The sequence below is a fragment of the Protopterus annectens genome, chromosome 7.part1, assembly GCF_019279795.1.
Source record: "Protopterus annectens isolate FY-2018-M chromosome 7.part1, PAN1.0, whole genome shotgun sequence".
NCBI classification, from domain to species: Eukaryota; Metazoa; Chordata; order Ceratodontiformes; family Protopteridae; genus Protopterus; species Protopterus annectens.
In genome coordinates, this window is record NC_056740.1 from 238100904 (window position 1) to 238124722 (window position 23819).

The 23819-nt window shown below is 40.3% G+C and overlaps 1 protein-coding gene across 1 annotated transcript in view; it reads right to left on the reverse strand.

Annotated features, from left to right (window-relative positions):
• The window catches only part of LRRK1 (leucine rich repeat kinase 1), a 2417153-nt gene that overhangs the window by 1303729 nt on the left and 1089605 nt on the right, over positions 1-23819 (reverse strand). Inside the window, 1 exon segment of the mRNA XM_044078686.1 lies at positions 2123-2271. Coding sequence (XP_043934621.1) covers positions 2123-2271 — 149 coding nt within the window.

Genomic DNA, 23819 nt, shown 5'->3' on the forward strand with positions numbered 1-23819 from the left:
ATTAATTATCTCACTGACCTTGAACATGGTAGGGTGTCAGATTGAGAGAAGTCAGGTCAGGTTCAGTAAAGCCAGATTATGATGGCCTGGTGTAGTGCATCCAAAAGGGGAGGAATTGCAAACTTCATCCAAGGTTGTGCAACCTCAGAATAAATTACATTAAGACAGTACAAGCAAAAAAGTCTCCATCATGTTAATTGCAGGGGCTTGCATCCACCCCACCCAGAGCTGCTAAGTTGTTTTTTGATGCAAAAGTTTTGTTGAAATAGTATTAAACTCAAAAGACCATATCATAACTGATCAAACATTATAACAATGATGCTGGTCAAGGGGGTTAATTTTTTGTTGGATAATCCGCAATGCACAAGAAGCAAAGACTATATTTTGGTAGGAATGCACTTGTCCTAGAGGAAAGAAATATAACTGTGGCTGTTACCTAGATGTGAGTAACAAAGTCTGTAAATGTCTTGTGCATGTAAGAGGGCCACAAGATAAACACCTAGTGAAGCCAAGCAATGTAAAGCAAATATTTATTTCACAGATAAATGCAGAGTCTGTGCATCCTCCCTGTGCCCACATGGGTTTTAACTGGATGCTCTGGCTTCCTCCCTGTTCCAAAGACAAGTTCAGCTGAACTGGTAATCCTCAAAACTTCTTCAAGATGTGTGTGCCATGTGTATGCATGTCCTGTGATGGGGTGGTATCCTATCTGGGATATGTTTCTCTGTCTTGTTCCTGCTGGGTTCTTGGATAGGCTCTGGCTCACCCATGACCCTAAACTGAATTAAGCAGATAATGAGAAAGTGAATAAATGGATGAAAAGTCAAAAATGAGTTAGAAAAAGTAGACGTAATGGACATTTAAAAATGGTGATGAAGTGGGCTGAGTCTGAAAAGGGCTTGCAAAAATGCAGTTTGTGTGTGTGCGTATGTGTGTGTTTTGGAAAGGGCAATAAAAAGTCATGGCACTGTATTCATGCAGTGACAACACAAACTATAAAACAGATTTTGCCAGCAAAACAACAGTATTCTTAGTTTATGTCTAAATGTTCATGTCTTTTCAACAATAAGCAGAAATAGTGTTATGTAGTATGTTACAGCTGCATTGCAGAAATTATGACACAATGTCTCCAGCAAAGTGGGTGAGCAATTACAAATGGTAAATGATTTCGCAAATAAATTGCATTACATATTTGTAAGAGGGAAATGGAACTGTTGATACAGTTATGCTGATTTTTGCTGGACTCTGCAACAAAGGCACCAAGAAGCAAACTGTGCAAAACCGAATGGTTCCCGACTTAATTATGCATGCTTATGTTAGGCAGAACAAATAAAACATTCACACTTCTTAAGCAACAAAAAACTACCCAGTGTCACTTGTACCAGTCACCTCTTTGCATTCCATTCCCATGAAGAAATGAAAGCAAAGAGATGAACATGGCTTGACAGAGTGCCTGCTGGACACCGTGTTACACCTCTGAAATAGTTTTATTAAACTTTTGTAGAACGTGTTTGTGACAACATCAACCATTTCTGAACTACAATAAATGCCACAGTTATGTTTTATAATACTAAATGTATCTATGAGCTATGCCTCTGGCTAAAGACATCCTGAAAAATTTGCAAGTAAACAGGGATCATGACACTATAATTTGAGAGCATGCAAAAATGGATTTAGTTCATACCTCTCACCTAAGATTCATGCGCAATACTATGATGTTTTACTCTCAGATTTGCTTTGCTTTTCCTAGATTTTGTCTTCCTTCACAAACTTTAGCATGTTTGATGATTCATATATTACAAAACAATAGAACAAAGCCAACAGAAATATCCCTTTGTGTTAACAACAGGGAGTCCAGCATCTGACAAGTATATCACAGTGTTCCACATTCGAATCCTCTGCTATGAGTTTTAAAGTTAGTGTTATGATTTGTAATGCTCAGACACTTTTCTTTATTACTGAAAGGGAAACATAATTACTATAAGTATTTTTTTATTTTGCTAATCACTAAGAAATGTGGATTGTTTGTAATACAAGGACTCTTCTAACCAAACTAGACATGCAAGGAATCTTCATGCAGATCAGTCAGATATTAGCAGTAAACAATGCTGTCACTACTTACAGACTCTTCAGAAGCCTGACTTGCTGGTGTTTCTGTTTCAGTAAAATGATTTCTTAACAGATGCTTGGTAGTTTCAGGGTGATCCACCAGGATATAAGAAGACAGACAAGCTCCATTCTGTAGCAAAAATGCTGCAGTTTCTTCATTCCCTGTAGAAGAACATGAGAGTTTTATTGCATCCATTTTCCGCAAGTAGCAGAAAGCTGTCCTCCATTTGCTCTAACAAGACAGTTCATCCATCTCAGTATAATTACACAAAAGAGGAACTGTGTGCACACAATAAGGTCTTCTGATTAGTCAGTGATGGAAAGCAGCAGTTCATTCAACAACAAAGAATCTCGGCATGGGAACTTCCACTTTTACAGTCAGGCATGCCTCCTAATAATCTGCACGTTGATCTTGAGTCAGCAAAAGTCAATGTAAACTGAAACACATTAATATTTACCCCCACCCCGCTTCAAAATTTTCTTCGTCAGCCTGAGCAGACCTGAAGCTGTGCTGTGTGCAAAGATGTTGAAGTGGTCTGTGACTGTACAGCACTTTTCAAATGTAAAGAACCTCAAGCACTGCATAAACAAAAAGGCAGAACATTTCTAAGTTGCATAAGGAAACCAGCATACAAAAGACTAAGAAACAGCATACAGAAAGACTACAAAGTCTGCAAGCACGTAGTAATTAAATGCTCTACTCAGAATTGTGCAAGGGTATCATTATTGTGGGATGTAATGCTCAAATATGTCTTTTGACCATTATAACAGACTTTATTTAACCAAAGCAGCTATCTTTTAAAGGGAAAACAAGCATACAGAATGCTGCATTTGTAAAATCTTGCCTTAAGCCAGCACTGTTTCTGGCAGTAACAGTCAAGACAAATATTTAGGAATGTTTTGTGGTAATTAGGAACCAGGCACTAAAGGAACAAGGGTCTATATTATATTAGCAAAAATCCTTTTAAGCGAATGTGAAAACATCGACACGTATTGCACGAACCGCGATTATGCCAAATGTATTAAACCACGAAATTCAAAAAGTCGAAGTGTCATGGTTGGCCCGTCTGTGGTACAGCTCTGTAAGGTAAGTGCGCGATAGTTATGGACCTTAGGGTTAGGGTGCGGGTTAAGGTAAGTGCATAGATAGGTAATGTATGTAAGGTTTAGTGTAGGGTTAGAATTAGGGTTTTGTTAAATGTATGTGTGTGGATTATTTGTTTTGTTTTGGTACATCACTGTAGGGTAAGTGTGTGATAGTTACGGACCGTAGGGTTAGGGTGCGGGTTAAGGGAAGTGCATAGATAGTAATGTATGTAAGGTTTAGTGTAGGGTTAGACGTAGGGTTTTGGTGCTTTACTTTAGGGTTAGAAGTAGGATTTGGTTAGTGTATGTATGTGGTTTATTTATTTTGTTTGGATAGGCAGTATGTAGTGGAAGGTGGAGTTGGCTGACTATGGAGATTTGACTTTTTGTATTTCACGGTTTAGTACGTTCAGCATATTTGCGGTTCGCACAATGTGTGTCGGTGTTTTCGCATTCGCTTAAAGGGATTTTTGCTATTATAATATAGACTCAAGGAACAGTGAGCATTTATAGTCGGTCTTCTTCCAAACAGGTGTCAGATGGAAGTCCAGGTGGCTGCATATCACAGATAACCAGTGACCTTAAGTGTTATGCAGTGGTGGATAATAATGAATGGGCTATTACAGCCGTACTAATAATAGTCAAGAGTCTCCTGCGTAAATAAATGGTAGCTAATAAACATATTTTGTAAATAATTTTATCCAGTATCAACTATTCCTATAATCATTTTCTCATCCGCTAATGCAATTAACTATAATCATTTCAAATATGCTTCCTGACACTCATTCTTACAACACAACTAGCATGCTTTAAAAACTGGCTTCAGATTTATATTCTGCTGCTCCCTTTCTATTTTCTTCTGTTTTGCTCAATTGTTAAATACAAGGAAAGTGTACAGATTGCAATGAATATCACAGATTTATGCAATAGTTGTAAGACTGTTTCACGTATTATTTTATGTTTCGGTTTTTATGGCAGAGTTTCATAAACTAAAATAGCTCTGGAGCTCTACTCCACAGGTCTCCACTGAAAGGGGGTTTAATGTCCAGTCCAACTTTCCCAGCAAACAAGCACAAATAAACACACAAACAAGCTAACAAACAAATTTTCTCAAAATGATTGATGCCTGAGCACCTGAGCCATACTTCATCAGTACAGCCTAATCTTAATGATTACAAAATTCAGCTGTTAATGTACAAAAAATATGGTGAAATTCCACAGAGAAGGGAAAAAAATCGGTTGCAAGTTCCTACTAAACCAGTGTATTGTAGAATAAAAAAATGTAAATAATTTGCTTGATTATTTACATCACCACCACCATTACAGAAAAATGACCAACACAAATATCAAACTGTGACCTGACTTCCATACTAAACCAGCTCTTTTTAATTTTTCCAAGTCTTTGCAGTTTCTAATATCATGACAGGAATGGGCCCCATTCCTAAGTCAAAGCATAATTAAAGTCCATGAAATTAGTACTGTTTCCATCTTTGATGTTAGCCAGAAGTGCTCTTTGCAGCACCCCAGTAATGACTCCTGCAATTTGTATGTTGTTAACATGCATCGGTAACGTATCTGAGTAAGACTGTAAATTATTTTTTATAAGACCTGTTGCTCCTACTACTACTGAAATTGTTTGGGTATCCTTCCATGTTGACCTTGCTGCTGCCTGCAAATCCTGGTATTTTATGACTTTGTGTCTCTCTCTGTATGGAAGACACTGTAGTCACTGAGTGTAGCAATTTCAATGATCAATGCTACTTTTGTCTTCTTTTCATGGACCACTATATATCTGTTTTTCTTGCAACTATTTTTTAAACTGTTGGTAATGGGTGATCCCATGTGATATAAACATCATAATTTTCTATGATGCCTTGTGGCTCGTTTCCAGTGTTTTTCAGCCACTTCAATACCACAAGGATTGCACAATCCCCAGTGCAACAGCCTTGCCCCATTATTATGCCTTTCAGTACACAGTCCTCCTGCCATTAGTATGTCACAACGAGGTGTGCGACTGTTTCCAATTCAGTTTTACAAACCTATATTTGTCTGTTTCTCCCACATGTTCAATGGACTTTGAAAACCATTGTGAACGTAGCCCATTATCTTGGGATGCCGATATTAACCTTTCAACTCTTGGTTTAAATTTGCCTCTCTTTAACCATTCCTGGGTTCGTTCCTGATCAACATGAGGTTCTTCAAGAAGGTTTCTATACTTGCAACTATATTTATGCATTTTCCACATTTCTTGCCTTCTCATCTGGTCCTTCATTTTATATTTTCTTTTGTTTTCTGGCACATTCTCTTGCTGCCTGATTTTTATCTACTTCTGGTTTGATTTCCATTCCTGTTTGATGCCGATATGCTTCTACTAAACTAAGCAGAGAAGTCATCTTAGATTTATTCTCTGAATGTTTCAAAACTTTCACTACATTTGCGTCTTGTGAGGTTAGCAGATATGTGTGCGGTCCCACGACTGCAGATCTATACATGTAATCAATTTCAAGGAGGCCCATCCCTCCTTTGCCATGGGGAATATATAATCTTGGTATGCATGGATTTTAATAAATCATTTGGTGAGCATGAAGCATCCTTGTTTTCTTGTCTAATATATCAAACATGTTTTGGGGCCAATCAATCACTCCAAAACTGTAAGTTAAGACAGGAAGCGTAAATTGGTTTATAGCTTGAATTTTGTTCCTAGATGTTAACTCTGTTTTCAGGATTAATTTAAGTCTTCTAAAGTATTCCTTACTAGGTTTTATTTGCATTTGTTCATGTTTTATTGTTGATACTTCATCAGTTCCCAAATATCTGTATACTCCATCTTGCTCAAGTTCTTTAATATCACATTATTGTCCCAAACTGATGTTTTCTTGGTGCTGCAGTTTTCCTGCTTTAATAGCTGCTTTTGTACATTTATCAAGACAAAATGACATTGGGACAGAGTGTCACCCTGGAATATCCCCCTACAAATATTTAGCCCTGGGAAAATAATTTGTCCTTTACCATAGCTTAATTGCAAAGGAGGTCTGTCACTGATTCATGATCACTGTAATATAATCGATCAGTGTAGGGTGTATCTTATAAATTTTTAAGCAGTTTTTTATCCAAGAATGTGGGATACTATCAAATTCTTTTTTGCAGTCAGTCCATACCATACTTAGATTCTTCACCTTTTTACGGTTCTCCACTATGACTTTATTTAACAGCAAATAATCCTTTGCTTCATATGACTTTCTTTTATTGCCCTTTTGTTGTATTGCCATAACTGAGTTTTCTTCTAAATGACTATAAACTCTGTCGGCATCAGTGTATAGTTTATATGTCGTTGGAAGGCACGTTATTGGTCTATAATTTTAGGGTAGCTTGCAGGTTCACTCTTAAGTAGGAGCATTGTTTTTTCTGTCGTTAGCCAGGTTGATGTCTGCTTGGGTTGCGCATATAAATACTTCTTACTCATGGCTAAATCTCCATGCAAAGATTTTAATCATTTTAACCAGAAGTTAGGTACTGCATCTGGGCCTGGGGTTTTCAAATTAGAGGTTTTTCTTAACTTTGTTTCAATCTCTCTGACTGTTATTTCATCCCACTTAATATCCTGTACCTTTAAACTTATTTATTTTACTACTTCTACCTATTTAGCATCTTTGTTATGTTCCACAGGATCTTCGTAAATACTTATCCAAAATGTATCTAGTTCCACTTTTTTTGGTGGTCTTACAATTTCTTTTGCCTTATTTCCCAATTATCTATAAAACTTTTTAGGGTCATCAATAAATTGCTTATTTTGTACTTTTCCTTTATATTTATCTGTGTGTATTCTATGTTTTTCCACTTGTGCTGAAATTTTTAGTTTGTTATTTGCAATAGTGCTTGATAGATCTTGGTATGTTCTAATACTGTGCATTGTTTTAATCACATCTGTCTTTCTTATTATTTTTGTTGATCTACCTTCTTCTATAGTCTTCTAAGAGTGACACTTCTTGTCTTAATTGCTTTATGGTTTTCTCTATTTGATACTTCCATGATGGTATTCGATTTCTCCCCTTCCTTTCCCTTACTACCCTATGTCAAAGAATAAACAATTACAAAAACAAGGATGCAAGAAAATAACTGACCCCAGAGTGAAAGCAGCCAGAAGTCTGTACTACTATGTTCCAAAATTACATTAATCACTTAAACTTCATGTATTCAGCAGGAGTTAACAACAATACAAAACTTCAAAAGTAAATAGTTTTGGAAAATAAATAAAAATCAAATAGACTTGGTCATGCAAAAAAAGAAAAAAACAGTTTTATTCTGTAATGATAACTGCTTTCGTCCACAAACAGGACCTCATCAGATATTTTCAGAGATGCTAGCGCATGTCACTGGGTATACATCCCAGCACCTCTATGAGTTTTCTCTATTTTTTATGGGAAAAGTAGGCTAGAGTTTGTCTTGGACTCAAACCCTTCCAGTATCTGTAGATATCATGTTGACTCTACATGTCAGTTATTAAATCTTTGTATTTTGAGGGCACTATGGAACCCTAAAATGGGATGTTTAGTTGAATCTCATGTTGTCCTTTGGTTTTGATTAAAGTTTATGTTTTGGTCATATATGAGGGTTTAAGTGTAGATACTGGCATCAGAAGGTAGTGTGAGTTGCAGGAAGTAGACTCACGGTGCTGAAAATCTGGATTATATCTTGGCACAATATAGAGGGCCTAACAAAGGATACAGAAGTACTGCAAATGGATGTCAGTGTAGCCATTCAGGAAAATGCAGTAATATAGCAATTAGTGGAGAAAGCACATCAGCTCCATGAGAAACATGGAGAACATGTGATACAGGAGGTAGCTCACATTAATCAATTATAAATACAAAATCCCTGCTGGAAAGCACAGGATGATTTATGATAGAGCAGGTAAGATAGTGTTACAATTTCTGGTCTAGATGAGGGCCTTGAAGGAACAGATATTGTGCATTTCATTGAAGAGTAGTTGAGACAAGTAAAAGCAGACTGAACCTATCTTAATTGCTAGAAGGATAGGGGTCAAAGGGTAGGATGGCTGCAAATTATATGAGAGAGACTTCTTCCATATCCTTGTTAATCTCCACATACATCATTTAAATGAGTGGCTTGTCTAACAGGCAGACTTAAGATGGGTTTTTGTCATTTCTATGTGCAGAGTAAAGCTTCTTAGGGATTTTGATCCACAAGCAAATAGCTGAAGGCAACAGGTTGCACCTGCTGCATGGACTATGAAGCAGACTGGGGCAGGGAATTGGAAAGTTCACTGCATTGTGCTACAAATTATTTGTAGGGACAGATCCTTTGGATGAAATCTGTAGATGATGTTATTAATATAAGAGATGTTACATGGGGGTCACATATACTGCAGGAAGGGGAGTAAAATAGTGCTCCAGCAATTGCCCTAGTAAATGCAATTGTTACACTAACCAATGGAGGCGCTGCACAGGCTATTACATATGGAAGAAATATGAATGAAAGTGATGTAAGACAGATGCAGCTAGAAGTCTGTCCAGTGTCTACAGCCTCAGAGATATAAGGAACAGAAGGTGTAGCCAATCTAAGATGGAGATCAGATGTGGAGAGAGTTGGAGAGAAACTGTCCATAAAACCTATTGGAGGAGTTGGGGGCCACACAGTACATGATTGCTATCCATTAAAAAACAGAAGGTAGTAGGAGAAAGAGTGGAAACTACTGGCCTTATATGAATAGGAGAGGGAAGGGATGGACACCATGCGAAAAGCCAGATGAGTTATAGATATCAGTACTGATGGCACATGCAGAGAGAAGGATGACAGGCCAATGCCCGAGATGGGTGCAATAAAAAAGTGGTTGCACATAGCTCTTCTGTGGCCATATCACAATAAGGAGTGAGATTCAAGTGTATAATATAAAGTCAGCAAGGGCTAAAGGGTGACTGCCAGAGTACTGAACTGACATTATTTTCTATTTTTGATACTCTGGATGAAGTTTGAAAAAGTAGTAGTACAGTCAAGGCGAATGGGGCAGGAGTACTGAACGAAATACATCAGACAGCTTTAGTGAAGGGGGGCCTGGTGTGGTTGTAGTCCTCCACTTAAGGAGTGTCCGGTGTTCATCAAATCCTCCTCTTGTCGGGGGGGGGTGTGCTCCCTACACCCCCTGTTAATTACATATACCAACTCTGAGATCACATTACAGTGGGGAAAGGGCAGGTTTCCTTATAGCTACGTTACCAGTAAGAAGGTAAGCAGTACTTTGCGTTTCCTTAAAGTTGGCCAACTATCATTGTTTGATGAAAAGTTGTATGATGATATGGCCTTTCGATTAAAGGACAGTTCGAGGTTTAGTATTGAATGAGCAGCCGTTCAATGACTAAACATAAACCCTGGTACCAAACACTGTGGGGACAGCCAATGTAGGCCTTCAGGGCCTTTGGAGCTACAGGGGAGGTGTGAAACTGGGGAATGGAAGGGCTTACAGATACGATCACGGTATACAGGCAGTGAATAACAATCTGTTTAAATGACAGTGAGGGCTGGCAAATTTAATTAGGTGTGGTGATTTTTTTAGAGAGGAAATGAAACTTAGATTAGTCGTATCAATGATGTTGAAGAAAGGGAGGAATGTGAATTCTGGTATGAGGGAAGTAAATGCAGTAATGTAAGCAAGTAATGGATGCAGAAGGTATATGGCTACCAGGGTGATGGATTGGTGAGGGGATAGGAGTGACACTGCAGACAACTCGTCAGCTGAACAAAGATGGAGACACTATGAAGACATGTTTAACCCAGATATAAGTAATAAATGTAGAGGGAGGTAAAGTTATAGTAGGACAGGATTTTATATAATAATGGAGGGTTACATTATTTGGGGTCATAGAGTTGTACATGGGTTGTCTAAAGGTGCTCTGAGAAGCATGGCAGCATTTCAAGTGAAGGAAATACAGGTACAGACATACCTCTCAATTATACAGATTTTTGCAGAATGTCCAGATTTTTGTCTCATATTTTTGGTGTGTTCCTCCTAAAAACTGTACTTTTCTGGCAAATAGCTAAGGATTGAAGTCATTAAATAATGACAAACATTTGAGTTTAAGACTCTAAATCCTTCAGAAAATTCATGCCTACTGCAAAACCTATTATTCTATCAACTTTCTAAGTTTGTAAGAGCAATATTTAAAATCTGTCCCTATTTGTCTACATCATTTTAGGCTTTGTGCACATTTTTTTCAATAAGAGGTTGAGAGGTATGGGTACAGATAAGAAGAATGGAGTGGCCATTCAAATTCAGCTCAGACAGTTGAACAGGATTCTTGCAAATAAGACCTTGGGAGGCATCCTAATTCCCCCAAAACTTATATGTACCTACTCTGAGGTTGCAGTGCATATAAGAAAAGTCCACTGTCACCGAAAGGTGTTTCGTAAAGTTACTCTTGATTTATCTGCATTTGTTAAAACAGCTGCCAGTAGGTTGATACACTTTAAAAAGGGACAGAGTGATGGGTGATAGGCAAGACAGAGGTTAAACTACTGTGTGGAAAATTAAACATAAGCAATGGAATGCCTGAGTAGAGGGTCTGAAGTCTGAGGAATGACAAAGGGAGTGTGGAAAAGGAGAGAGATAAATAAAGTGCTCAGGAAGTTCTATGAGAGTTTGCATGCACAGGTACATTAGTTATACAGAAGGGTGAAAAATATAAAGGGCATCTTTGATGAGTAAGAGGGGGTACGCCGAACAGAAGAAAAAGGGTAGTCAAGGTGGTACGGGCTATTAGGTAATTGACAGGCAGGGGAATGGAGGTGGGATCAGATGGACATCCAGATGATTTTTACAAGCGAGTGGGGCTACAGGTTAAGGACAGCTTGGTGAAGATATTTAATGAGGCTTTACAGGAGGGAGAGTTACTAGAATCTATACACAATGTATAAATTACATAAGAGTGGTGGTAATATACAAGATGAAGGGGAACAGATAGGATACAGCTCATTACAGGCCAAGATTGTTAGTCATTGCTATTTTCTTTTCCCCTTGCCTCATCCTATGGCACTCTTCCCCAGCACCCCACCTCCATAATTACATCTATTAATCTTATCTACACCCTCAGACTTTCTTTGTAATGTCTGGGGCCAGCACAAGGCCTAAGAATGTAATGGGGGTTCTGGTCATCACACCATTTGCCAGGGGATTTTTTATATGTATGCTATACACAATTTTCCTCTCCGCCTGGTGGTCTTTCTTGGTTTTATCTTGGGGGCAGTTGTGAAATGTGGATGTGCTGACATACCAACCTGCCTCCGCTACAGACCAGTTAATGTCCCCAGTGTAAATCCCTCTTAAGACTCCTCCTTCTTCACGCTTTCCCAGCCTCCACCAGGGATCAAGTGGGGAATTCCCTTGAGATCGCTCTCCCCCCAGGGATAATAACACCCATTCCTCCCAGTTGCCTAATCCATTAATCAAATCTGGGTCAGCTGGGTTGTAGTCAGGGCTTTATCCCTCTACACCATCAGAGTGTGACAATCTCTATACATTGCTGATGAAAATAGATGTGGGGTACTTATGTGTAAGCTTGAGAAGGTTTTACTTAAAATAATAGGGGATGATCAACTAGGGTTTATAAAGGGAAGGATGTCAACTGAACACCTGAGGGCAATATTAGATTTCTTGTAATAGGCAAAATGAAAAATGGATGGTAAAGTAGAAAACTTAATTGAGCGAATTCTGATTACATGTTCAATGTTGTAGAACAGGTAATAAGTAAGGTTAGATAAGTTATAGGACTGGATGTTTTATATCAGAGACCACGGGTAAGGATTTTCAAGAAAAAAAGGATTGTTAGTACATAAATATCATGTTTAGACATTCAGATTACTAAATGATGGGGGTAGGGGCAATTGGAGTGTTTTGTCTTTGTGGATGACTGCTGGATTTGTATTAGAACATATTAGTAGGCACAGAGCTCTCAACTTTTACCAACAGAATTTGGAACAAAGTCAGAAATAACTAAAGAAGAGGCCCCAAATTAGGGACACATTTTAAATTTTGGCACTATTACCTTAGAAATTCTCAAAATGATTTCCAATTTTAGGAGGAATGGAACAAAAATTTGAGAAACATCAGGGATGTCCCTGTAAAATAGGGGCAGTTCGGGTCTGGTAGGCAACTTACTGAAACATTTAAAGTTTCTGAGGTATTTGGGGAACAGTTGAATATTGTGGGTAAAAGGAAAGAAGTACTCAGGACTGCAGGTATATCCGACAGTCAAAGAAGCCACTATGGATCATAGGAGGAAGGGTGACTGGTTCAAGCAGATACTAAAATCAGCACGGTTACCCATCCAATCATCTGAATTATGCTTAAATAGGGCAAATGAGGGGCTTTGTTTAACATAAATAGGGAGCTTCTTCCAAATGTGGGGCAACCTCTGAGACAAATCTGTCTCTCGTGCAAGTTCTGTTGATATCACATATCAGGTTAAGGTCCTTTGAGCGAGCGATCTGTGTGACACTTGACATTCAAATGTGCAGCATTTCCATTAAAGCTGGATCAGAGATTGCTCTATATGCAAGGCACAAGTCACCACTGAGCAGTCTGTATGACACCGAGTAAAGTGACAATGACTTCAGTCTGTCCACATAAGGCAGATCTTGAAGACCCTGAATTTTCTTTGTAAGGAACCTTCCCGGCCTCTCCAACTGCTGCAGATGTTTGGAAAGGAACATACCAAAGGAAGTGTTGTACTCTGTTATTGGCCTGATGAGGGAAGAGTGCAACAGGGGTTTATAACCTCTTTTTTCTGAAGGCAATGCCCTTACTTATGAGATGAGCAATATAAAATGCCCTTCTTACCACTGTGGAGACATGGTGATTGAAGTTAAGGTTGCTGTCATCCTGTGTGCCCAGATCTCTCACCACTCACTGTGTGCTTAGGGTATTGCTACTGATGTTTCATTTTGCAGAAACATCACCCCTGCTGAAGGTTCATAGGTTGGTACTAGGTTATTGGCCCTAGGGCCTATACAAGCCTAGTCATAACAATTCCCTGGCTATTTCTTCCCACAATATTTACTTCCCTGGACCCCTGTCTAGCAGGGAGACTGACGTGATCCCCTGGGTGAATTTCCTATCTCCCATCCAATCGTCAAGGTTCCTTTTGAAGAGGGCCAAAGAAGGGCTCAGCTTGACATATATGGGCAGTCTATTCCAGAGATGTTCTGGGGAGTCTTCAGGAACCAATCCCTCCAGCATGTTTTGGTCATTATGATGACAAGGTTTAGATCCCTGGAGCATGTGGCTCTGAGGGATTGGGATTTCTTTAAGTATAGCATGTCCAACAGCTCTGGGTTTAACATGGCCTTGTATGTTAAGCAGAGATTGCCTCTGAGTAGATGATATGTGACAGAGTATAGCTGGAGTTTTTTTTTTTTAGACAGTCAGCATAGGGCATCTGCTTTAAGCCTGTGATTCTTTTAGTGAGGTATTTCTGCGGCCTTTCCAGTTGTTGCAGATGTCTTGAAAGGTATATACCAAACAGGGCATTGTATTCTATAATGGGTCTAATTAGGGATGAGTAAAGTGGGACAATGACCTCCTTTTTTCTGGATGAAAAGCCCTTAGTGATATGTGCCACATAGAAGGATTTCCTGACTGTTGTGGTGATGTGGTTATTGAAGGTGAGACCACTGTCCACCTGTGTCCCTAAGGCTCTTATCACACTTTCAGTGTTTAGTGTACTGCCTCCTATGTGGTAATTCATGGGTACATGTTTTTTCCCAACGGGGATAACTATACATTTCTTGGCATTGAGTTTGAGCCCATGGCTCTGGCAGCAAGCATATGTTTCTGTAAGGCCCTTTTGTAGAATATCCACATCATTTGGGGATTCAATAATGGCTCCCAGTTTGCAATCATCTGCAAACTTTGTTAGCCAGAGTCCCTTAGTGATGGCCTGTACTTCAGAGAAGTTGATACCAAACAAGAGCAGTCCCAGGACTGAACCCTGAGGTACTCCACTTGTCACTTGACTGGAGCTGGTATTGGAGTCGGCTACTTTTACAGTGTGGGTTCTGTCAGTAAGTCAGTTGTCAACCCATCGAGTGACGTAGGCATTAATGCCCAGCTTAGTAAGTTGATCTATGATTCCAGAGTGGGGTATGGTGTCAAAGACCTTGGCAAGGTCCAGGTAGGTTGTGTGGACCGCCTTACCCTTGTCCACAGCTCTGGAGATGGATTTGAGGAAGTCAATGAGGCTCAGGAGACAAGATCGGCCCTTCACTAACAAAAACTGGGTGGGGTCCAGTGTTTGAAGGTTGCCAATGTCTATGTTTATAAGTTCCATGATAATACGTTCCATGGCCTTGCAGATCAGGCTCGTCAGACTGACGGGGCGGTAGTTCCCAGGATCAAAGGTGGATCACCCCTTGTGGAGTGGGATAACTGTAGCTGTGTGCCACTCAGTGGGTAGGAAGCCTGAGGTGAGGCTATGATTAAACATGACACTTAGGTGAGGTGCCAGTTCATTTTGTAGTTCATGTAGTACACAGCCCGGGATGTCGTCAGGTCCCATGTATGCTGTATTCTTAGCTTTGGAGAGTGCGGTTTTTACCTGTGTGGCTGTTATTACCGGAATTTGGCAATTTTTCGGTAATGAGATAGGCCCTTTAGGGGGTCAGAGGGGGGTGAAGTTGGCAATGAATTGATCTGCCAAGATATTGGCAATATCCTTGGAATCAGTATATTTAATGCCATTCTGTTGTAGCTCAGAGCAGATCTGAGCATTGCCATTTAGATTTTTGACATAGCTATAGAATGCCTTGTGGTTGTCTTTGGAATCTTTGGCAAATTTTATTTTTGTAACTAACCTTGGAAGATTTTATGAGGGATCTCAGCTTCTTACTGAGGCTGGTAAGGGAGTTATTTGCATCCTGGGATTTTCATCTTTTCTGCAACAGTTTCTTCCTTTTGTTGTAAAGTTTGTTTATGGCAGGGGACCACTAGATTGGCTTCCGGTTTTTGGAGAAGACCGTCTTGGTTCTATTTGGGATGGCACGAATGGACGTGCTCGTACAGTGCCTTAGTGTAGGATTCAGCAGTCGAACTTTCAGTTCCAGTCTGCATGGGTGTCATGAAGTTTGTCACTTCTGACTTGAGTAGCATGTAGTTGTCTTTGGAGAAATTTTTTATGGAGGTTTCCTTACTGGGGGGGTGGGGGATGGATGCGGATATCAAGGGGACTAGCATATGGTCAGACCTGACCAACAAGGCGGTGACCATTGGTATGGAGGATTGATTTCCCATGCTGGTAATAACCAGGTCTAGGATACTGGAGCTCCTGGTGGGACTATGGATTAGTTGATCCAGGACACTGGAATTTATGAATTCCAAGAACCGTTGGGCAAAGGTGTTGGTACAAGAGTAGTTTTCCCAGTTAAAGGCAGGGTAGTTGAAATCACCCAGTATTAGGGTGTTTGGTTGTATCTTAATATTTTCCAGTATGTTTAGAAAGGTGTAGTGAGAATCTTGGGGCATGGTGGGGGATCTGTAGCAAGCTACAATTTGGATTGCAGTCTTATCTAGTGTTAGTTGCACTTGGAGAATTTCAGACGCATTGTGTTGGGCAACTAGCCAGGTGATGTGAATATCCTTGGTGAATATGGACACTCCTCCACCTTTACTGTTTCAGTCCCGGTTGTAACCTGGTATTGCAGGGGTGCTCTCTGGAGCCTTGAACCAGGTCTCAATTACTGCACAGATATTGATGTTCTCCATTTTTAGGAGTGCCTCAAGAGGGTGCATTTTGAGGTTTAGACTTCTAGCACTGAGTAGCATTACCTTCAGATTTTGCATGCTTGTAGCTGTTATGGTGGTGATTTTGTCCTTTGAAGTTTGCCTAAAAAAGGGTATGATGATGATGATGTATTTTTTGCATTAAGTTTAAGACCATGGCTTTGGCACCAGTCATTAGTCTGTGTAAGACCTTCTTGCAGGATGCTGATATCGCTAGGGGTTTCAATGATTGCTCCCAGTTTGCAGTCATCAGCAAACTATGTCAGCCACAGTCCTTTAATTTTAGCCTGTACTTCTGAAATGTAGATTCCAAACAGTAGGGGTCCCAGAACCTATCCCTTTGGAACACCACTGGTTGTGGGTCTGTTGGAAGAGGTGGAGTCCCCTATTTTGACTGTATGAGTTCTATCAGTGAGCCAGTTTGCAACCCACCTGACAATACATGGGTTGATACCCAGCTGTGTGAATTTCTCAGTGATGTGTGAGTGTGTCACAGGCCTTGACTAAGTCTCGGTAGGCCACATGCACAGATTTGCTCTCGTCTAGGGCTTTAGTGACTGTCTCCGAGAAGTCCACCAAGTTTAACAGACATGCTCTCCCCTTGGCAAAACCAAACTGGGTGGGGTTGAGCGTTTGGAAATTTCCTGTGTCTGTTAATAGGATCCATGATGATTCGTTCAATGGCCTTGCAGATAAGGTTGGGCAGGCTAATAGGTCTATAGTTCCCAGGGTCCATGGATGCGCCCTTTTTGTGCAAAGGGATTATGGTAGCTGTTCTCCATTCTGCTGGGATGAAGCCAGTGCTTAGGCTGTGACTGAAAAGTGTGCCCAATGGTGATGCTAATTCATGTTTTAACCAATGTAGAACACAGCCTGGGATGTTGTCTAGTCCCATAGAGGTTGTGTTTTAAGCCTTGGAGAAGGCATTTAAGACCTGACCCTCAGAGATACTAGGTGGGGGACAGATGTTACAGATGCTTTGGGGTATATGTGGCAGGGACAAGGAAGTGAAGTTTTCACTGAACCTGTCAGCTAGCAGGTTTGCTATATCCACAGGTTCTATTGGGAAAATTGGGAAGTATTGAAAAGGAAGGCTGTCAGGTTGGTTAGATTGATGAGAAGTACAATTCTGCTGCATATAATCTACACAGAAAGACACAAACACAAATCCACAGAGTGAGGTAGTGAAAGAGATTCAACAGTTATGTGACTGCTTTCCATGGAAAGGAGTGGGGATTGATAAGATTTAATGCAATAAGAAGTGGGATATGAACAAACTGAATTGGAGCAGGTGACATGGGAAGAGGGGAAGATACAGACATGGAAAGAATGGTGAAAAGTACATGGGTAGAAGAGTGGGCAGATGTGCACTGGGGACAGGAAGCTGAGAAGTCTTTGAAACACTGGATGTCAATGGGGAAGGAAAGGGCATTGTAGATATGGAGGGGGACTGCAGTGGCTGATGCAAATGTAGACTGAGGAGCCAAAAAGAAACATGCAGATACTGGCTTACCGAGGAACCAATATGGTCTCTTTTCAAGGGACAAGGGTGTGCATACGAAGGTGGTTACAAAACTCCAGCAGCTATCAGAGTTTATTTATTTATTTGATTTATCATTTGTTAACCAGGAAAGTCCGACTTGGAACAAAGCCAATTTTCAGAGGAGGCCCGGGGAGAAAAGCTCCAGTTAAGAATGGTAGGAGGCAAAGATGGAAAGGAACAGCATGAAGAAGAGACAGGAAGAGGATGGTACATGATCAGTATACGGAGGATAGGGTTGGTATATAGGAATTTATTGCTATGGGAAGGGAAGAAGGCTATGAATCAATTGTAGAAGCAGTGGACAAAACGAGGCATCTGCTAGAGAAATGATGCAGTGTGGGTTATAACATGGGCTTGAATTTAATTGTTACATTTCTTGCATTTTAGTAGCGTTTCAAAGCTGAACTGTTTCCATTGATGTTGTATTACTTAATTACATTGTGTCCGCTAGTTTTACAGGATGGTAGCATCTAGATTGTGTGGTTTCCCTGCACTTGAGCTCTAAAACCAGCATTTTTACATCAAGAGGGTTTTCTGCCTGCATTTCTGCAGCAGAAGTGCACTGTAGCAAATCTATCTGAGTTGGGAACTGCTGGCTGGAAGCTTATTGTGTATTTTCCTCATTGGTCTGTAGGCCTTGCTGTTTTTAAACTTGTTTTTCAGACTCCAAATAAGCCCAGTGTTTGTGCTTGGCTGCTGTCTATACAGTGTTAGTTAGAAGAAAGCTGTACATACACAACACTTTCAAGTTAAAATTTCCCTTAGAATAACTCTCTATGCTACCTTTTCCAGCCCCCCCGCTGCTCTAGGAGCATCTGAGTTGCATGCAGAGCAGCATGACCTTGTTGTATAGCTGCAGTTCATACTGAGAGTAGCACCCACTCTCCATCTGTGTGCTATCATCCCAGTGCAGTTAAATCACCCACTCTTCTCCCTGGTTAAACCCACAGTAAAAAACCTGAAACTATGGAGAGGACCTTTCTGCTGTCATTGTGGGCAGGCTGGTGGACATGGGCATCCTGAGCCAATGTAGCAATTGTCTCACATATATTGACAACCACTTAATCCTGAAACAAACAGTATGTTAGAGATATAGTTACGCTATAAAAATTGAGACTAGACTCTCACATACTGACAGATCAAATGACAGACTGTCAGCACATGCACATCATTTGGTCACTAAATAAGGTCTTGACACATACATCCACGTGTGTACTGACAAATAATTTACCAAAATCTCAGACAAAACCAAATCAACAGTAACTACCACACATAAAAATACACATTACACTGTCTCCACAAGCAACCCCCTATGGTGAAACACTACATACTCAAACATCTTGGTCATAGCAGACACCATAGTGGGACACCCCTTTCACCATGTTGGATAAAGAGAAGGTTACAGTCAGCTGCCTGTCAGGGACAAGGATTCACAAGAACATGGTGTCACTCAGGTCACTCAACCACAAGTACCAGTAGAACTCAGTCATAGTCCATGTGGATGTGAATGACCTGAGACGTGCCTCCCTGCACTATATTAAGAGAGACAAGATGGACTCTCTGAATACATCTCTGTGGTTAATCAAAGAAAACATGCATTGAATGATATTTACTAGACAGCAACAAGTCAAAACTGCTGTTCATCATATAGGCTTTACATCATAAAGCAAATCACCGAACAGTAACAGCTGGCCAACAGTGGGATCATCCGATGATGCTGTCAACTAAAACTAAACATAAGTAACTTTCAGAAATAACTTCTAAAGTGCACACTCTATAAAATAAAGTACAGAACACCTTTTAAATGTTAATAAATAACATTATCCACATATAAATTGGTGATCTCGGAGTAGGTATATATAATTAGTGGGGGGACCCCTTACAACAGAACGATCCAGTAAACACCAGACACTGCTTATGTGGGGGACTGCAGCCCCCACATCCACCACTAATTATATATACCAACTTCGAGGTTGCACATTTATAAGTGGATAATATTATTTATTAACATTTAAAAGGCATTCTGTACTTATTTCATAGAGTGTGCACTTTTGACGTTGTATTTCTGAACGTTACTACTGTTTAATTTTAGTTAACAGCATCACTGGATGATCGAAATGTTGGCCAACTATAACTGTTTGATGATTTGGTTTAGGATGAAAAGCCTATACGCTGAAAAGGAGTTCTGATTTTTAGTATATGATTAAATGCCATTTGATGGATGTTTTATTCGGCAATTAGCCATAGACCCTCCGAATACATGTAACCGAGGGTTGTAAGAATCTCGCATTAAGCAACATTCTACCTTCACCAAGAATAATACCACAGTAGGAAAAGACTGACTTCAATAATTGCCTTAGCTACTTGTGTTATTCCAAAGGGATCCATTGCCTGTCAGCCTGGGATGACATGATTGACAAACCATGCTACTTTTCCATAGATGGTCTACACCTGTCACTGCTTGGCTTTCAAATACAGGCTAAGGCATTAGCCACCCCCATAGTGCCTTTTTAGGCAGTGCAAAACCAACAGACCTACCAACCTAACAATTTCTTCTAATGCCAAGCTGAAGGTACTACTGCTCAGTGCTAGGAGTCTTAATAAGAAACTGCACTCCCTGGAAGCTCTCCTTACCCTGGAGGATGCTGACATATGTGCAGTTACAGTGACATGGTTCAAGGCTGAGGAAAGCACCCCAGCAGTGCAAGACTAAAATGCCTATCACACATTCAAACCACCCTCTGAAAAGAAAAAAAAATACAAAGGAGGAGGTGTTTCCATTTACACAAAAAACAATTGAAACGCTAGATTTGTCAAGCAGGATGACTCACTTGAGTTACTCCATGTCCAGTCCAGCTGAATATAGGAAGGTCCCCTACCATAGCATCATTAGCTACAGGACCCAGCCATGAACCATGAAAACCACTCTGCATACCTGAAGTTTCTAGAATCACTTACCATTTAGCCTGACACACTACTCATGGGTGATTTTAACTACCTCTCCATAAAATGGGAAACATACACAACTACTAACATGTAGGCTTAGAGATTTCTGGACTTTGTCAATTCAAATGCTCTGGAACAACTGGTTTGTATTCCCATTAGGGGCTCAAATATCCTTGACATAGTACTCACAAACATTGGGGAGCATTGCACCCCCCTCCTCAGCATAGTGTTTCATTGGTAGGATGGGATCATAAATCGGTCACCTATGAATTAACTGTAATGGTAGAACCCCCATCAAACCCTACAAACCTAAAGAATTTCTATTAAGTGATAACACAGGTAATTTTAAAGCTACCCTAACCTCGAAAACATGGAGATCTATGACGAAGGATACATGAATGCTCTGTACAACCACATAAACAACTGCATAGAAATGGCAGTACTTCACCGAACTAAACCCAGGACTATCCATAAAAACAAGTCACCCAGATGGACATCTCGCATAAATAGACTGTAACAGAAGAAAGAAATTCCTGTCTGGAAGTAAGTGGGAGGGTGCATAACAGAAAAAAAATCCCTTATTAAATCTCAACAGGCAAATCAGGGAACTAGTCACATCTTGAAAAGTTAAATATGAGACTAAAATAGCCCCCCAAGCAAAGGATAACCACAAAGCATGTTTTAGTTTTGTCTAAAATCTTAAGAGAAGCACCCAACAATGTGCTGAGTTGGCTGTAGATGGCACTACCTATACTCAGCCAGAAGAAATAGCAAACCTGCCAGCCGATAAATTCAGCTAAAATTTCACCCCCTCATTATCTTTGGTAACTTCCCACGAAATAGCCCCCATCTTTCCTTTGCCTGTTATCACAAAGAACAGTTGTCACTGCACTCTCTAAAGCCAGAAATATGGCATCAATGGACCCTGATGGAATCTCAGGGTACCTATTAAATAGCTTGAAACATGACCTAGCAGACCCACTTGGATCTCTATTTAACCACAGTCTCCAGACTCGGTTTGTCCTATCAGAATTAAGGACAGCAACAATCATCTCTATACACAAGGGAGAACCATCAATGGAACCAGGAAACTACTGACCCATAAGTTTGACTAGCCTCATATGCAAGGTTACGGAAAGGATAATCATGGACCTGATTAACAATGAAATAGGAAATCTCCAGACTCTAGACTTAACCCAGTTTGGCTTCATCAAGGGCAGGTCCTTCCTGCTCAATCTGGTGGACTTCTTAAAGAAGGTTATCAAGGCCATGGATGAAGATAAGATGGTGCATACCACCTATCTTGACCTGGCCAAGGCATTTGACACAATACCCCACTTGGGTATTACAGATAAACTAACAAAATTAGGCATAAACCTCTACATCACCAGATAGACAGCCAAATGACTCACAGATAGGACCTGTAAGAACAGGGGAATCCACATCCAGCAAGAAGCCAGTCACCAGTGGACTACCATAGGGATCAGTGCTGGGCCTCCTCCTGTTTGGGATATACTTCTCAGATGTCATGGAAAATGTAGACTGCCTTTGGATGACCAGTTTTGTTTGTGACTGCAAGGTGGGGGAAGTCACTTGACTCTCCAAATGATGAAAAGAAAGGTCTAACACTGACTAATGATTGGCATCAGAGCCATGGCATCAAACTAAATGTGAAGTGCATAATAATACCCTTTTAGAAATCAAATACCTACAACATTGACAGCACCCCCTAAGACTGGATCCAGTGGTGAGAGATCTGGGTACTCAGATAGATATTAATCTAAACTTTGACTATCATGTGTCCACAGTGGTGAGGAAATCCTTCTATGTAGCTCAGCCTATAAGTACGGGCATGACATGGAGATCTAAGGATGTCATAGTAACAACATACTTGGCCCTCATTGGACCAATAATAGAGTACAGTGCACCATTTGGCATGTACTTTGAAAGGCAGCTGACACAGTTGGAGTGTCCAAAGAGGTTCCTCACCAAAAAAATACATAGTATAACCAACATGTCATATGCAGACTGGTTAAGAGCCCTATCACTGTATTCATTTCCTTAACATTTCCTGAGGGGTGATCTGTGTCTGACCTACAAGGCAGTATCTGAAGCCTAGCCCTGATGGAAATACTGCATATTTGCAAAGCCAACTGCATGAGGGTCACCTGCTCCAAAGATCTAACCTGATCTCTGACATGAATCATGCTAGAGAGGCAGATATGTGCCCCAGAGATCGCCTCTCCTCTGGAATAGACTTCCTATTCACGTGAAGCACAGCCTTTCCCTGATCATCTTCAACAGCAATCTGGAGCACTAGATGGGAAATCACAAATTCATTCCTGGTGAGGTGCCCATGTCTCTTACTGACACAGACAGTCCATAAAAACTGTCAAAACTCTGCTTGCTGACCCTTGATATCTTTCTCTTAGGGATAGATAAATTGGGTAAAATCTGGGTAAAACTGCCTAGGCTTATAAGGGCTCTTGAGCCATCAACCTAGTAATCTCCTATGTACTTATGAACAAAACTTAACCCAGTGGGGGATGTGTATTGCTTGTTGATACACAGTACAGAATTCCATCATATCTGAACAAAAAGGTGACCTGAGACTGTGTTGAAAGTATGGAGGGAAAAGTGGACCAGTTACATATGGGACAATGGTGAAAGGCAGTGTACGGGTGTGGAGACAAGTAAAAGGAATATGGGGAAAGGTATTTGAGAATTAAGGAGAAAACAGCTAGGAGGTTTGTCTTTTCAGACTGGAGATGAGGACCAGTCAGTGGAAGTGAGAAGAAAAAAATGGAAATCATGGCTTCTGTGAAGAAGTGAGGAAGCTGATCATAGAGGCATGGAAGTGATAGGCAATAGCAGATTAGAGCAAAAACATGTGTAGGAAATGTATTTATTTTTATTTTATTTATGTTTGTTTACCAGGGTAGTGAACTGATCAGAATGGACTAGTATTAAGCACAACTCAGGTAAACACAATCACAATAGTACAGATGGCTAAGAATAATCTTACAAAGTTAATGAAATCGATACAGAAAAATATGGAAAGTATGGAGGGCTCTAGGAGTATGATGAAAAGGGCACACAGGTGAGGACTGGGGATACAGTGAATATGGAACAATGAGAGTGAGAAATACCATAGAGTAGTCATTTTGGAGACAGGGATTAGGATTGAAAGGTCATTTCTCCATGTAATAGATCGATCTTAACTCAGACTGAGAGGGGATAATTATAATTAAATAGGGGTGATATCTGAGATGCTTATCTGACTTTCTGAACGAATATATTGTGGAAACTAATCTGGTTAACAGGAAGGAAGCTGAAAATAATAGGAAA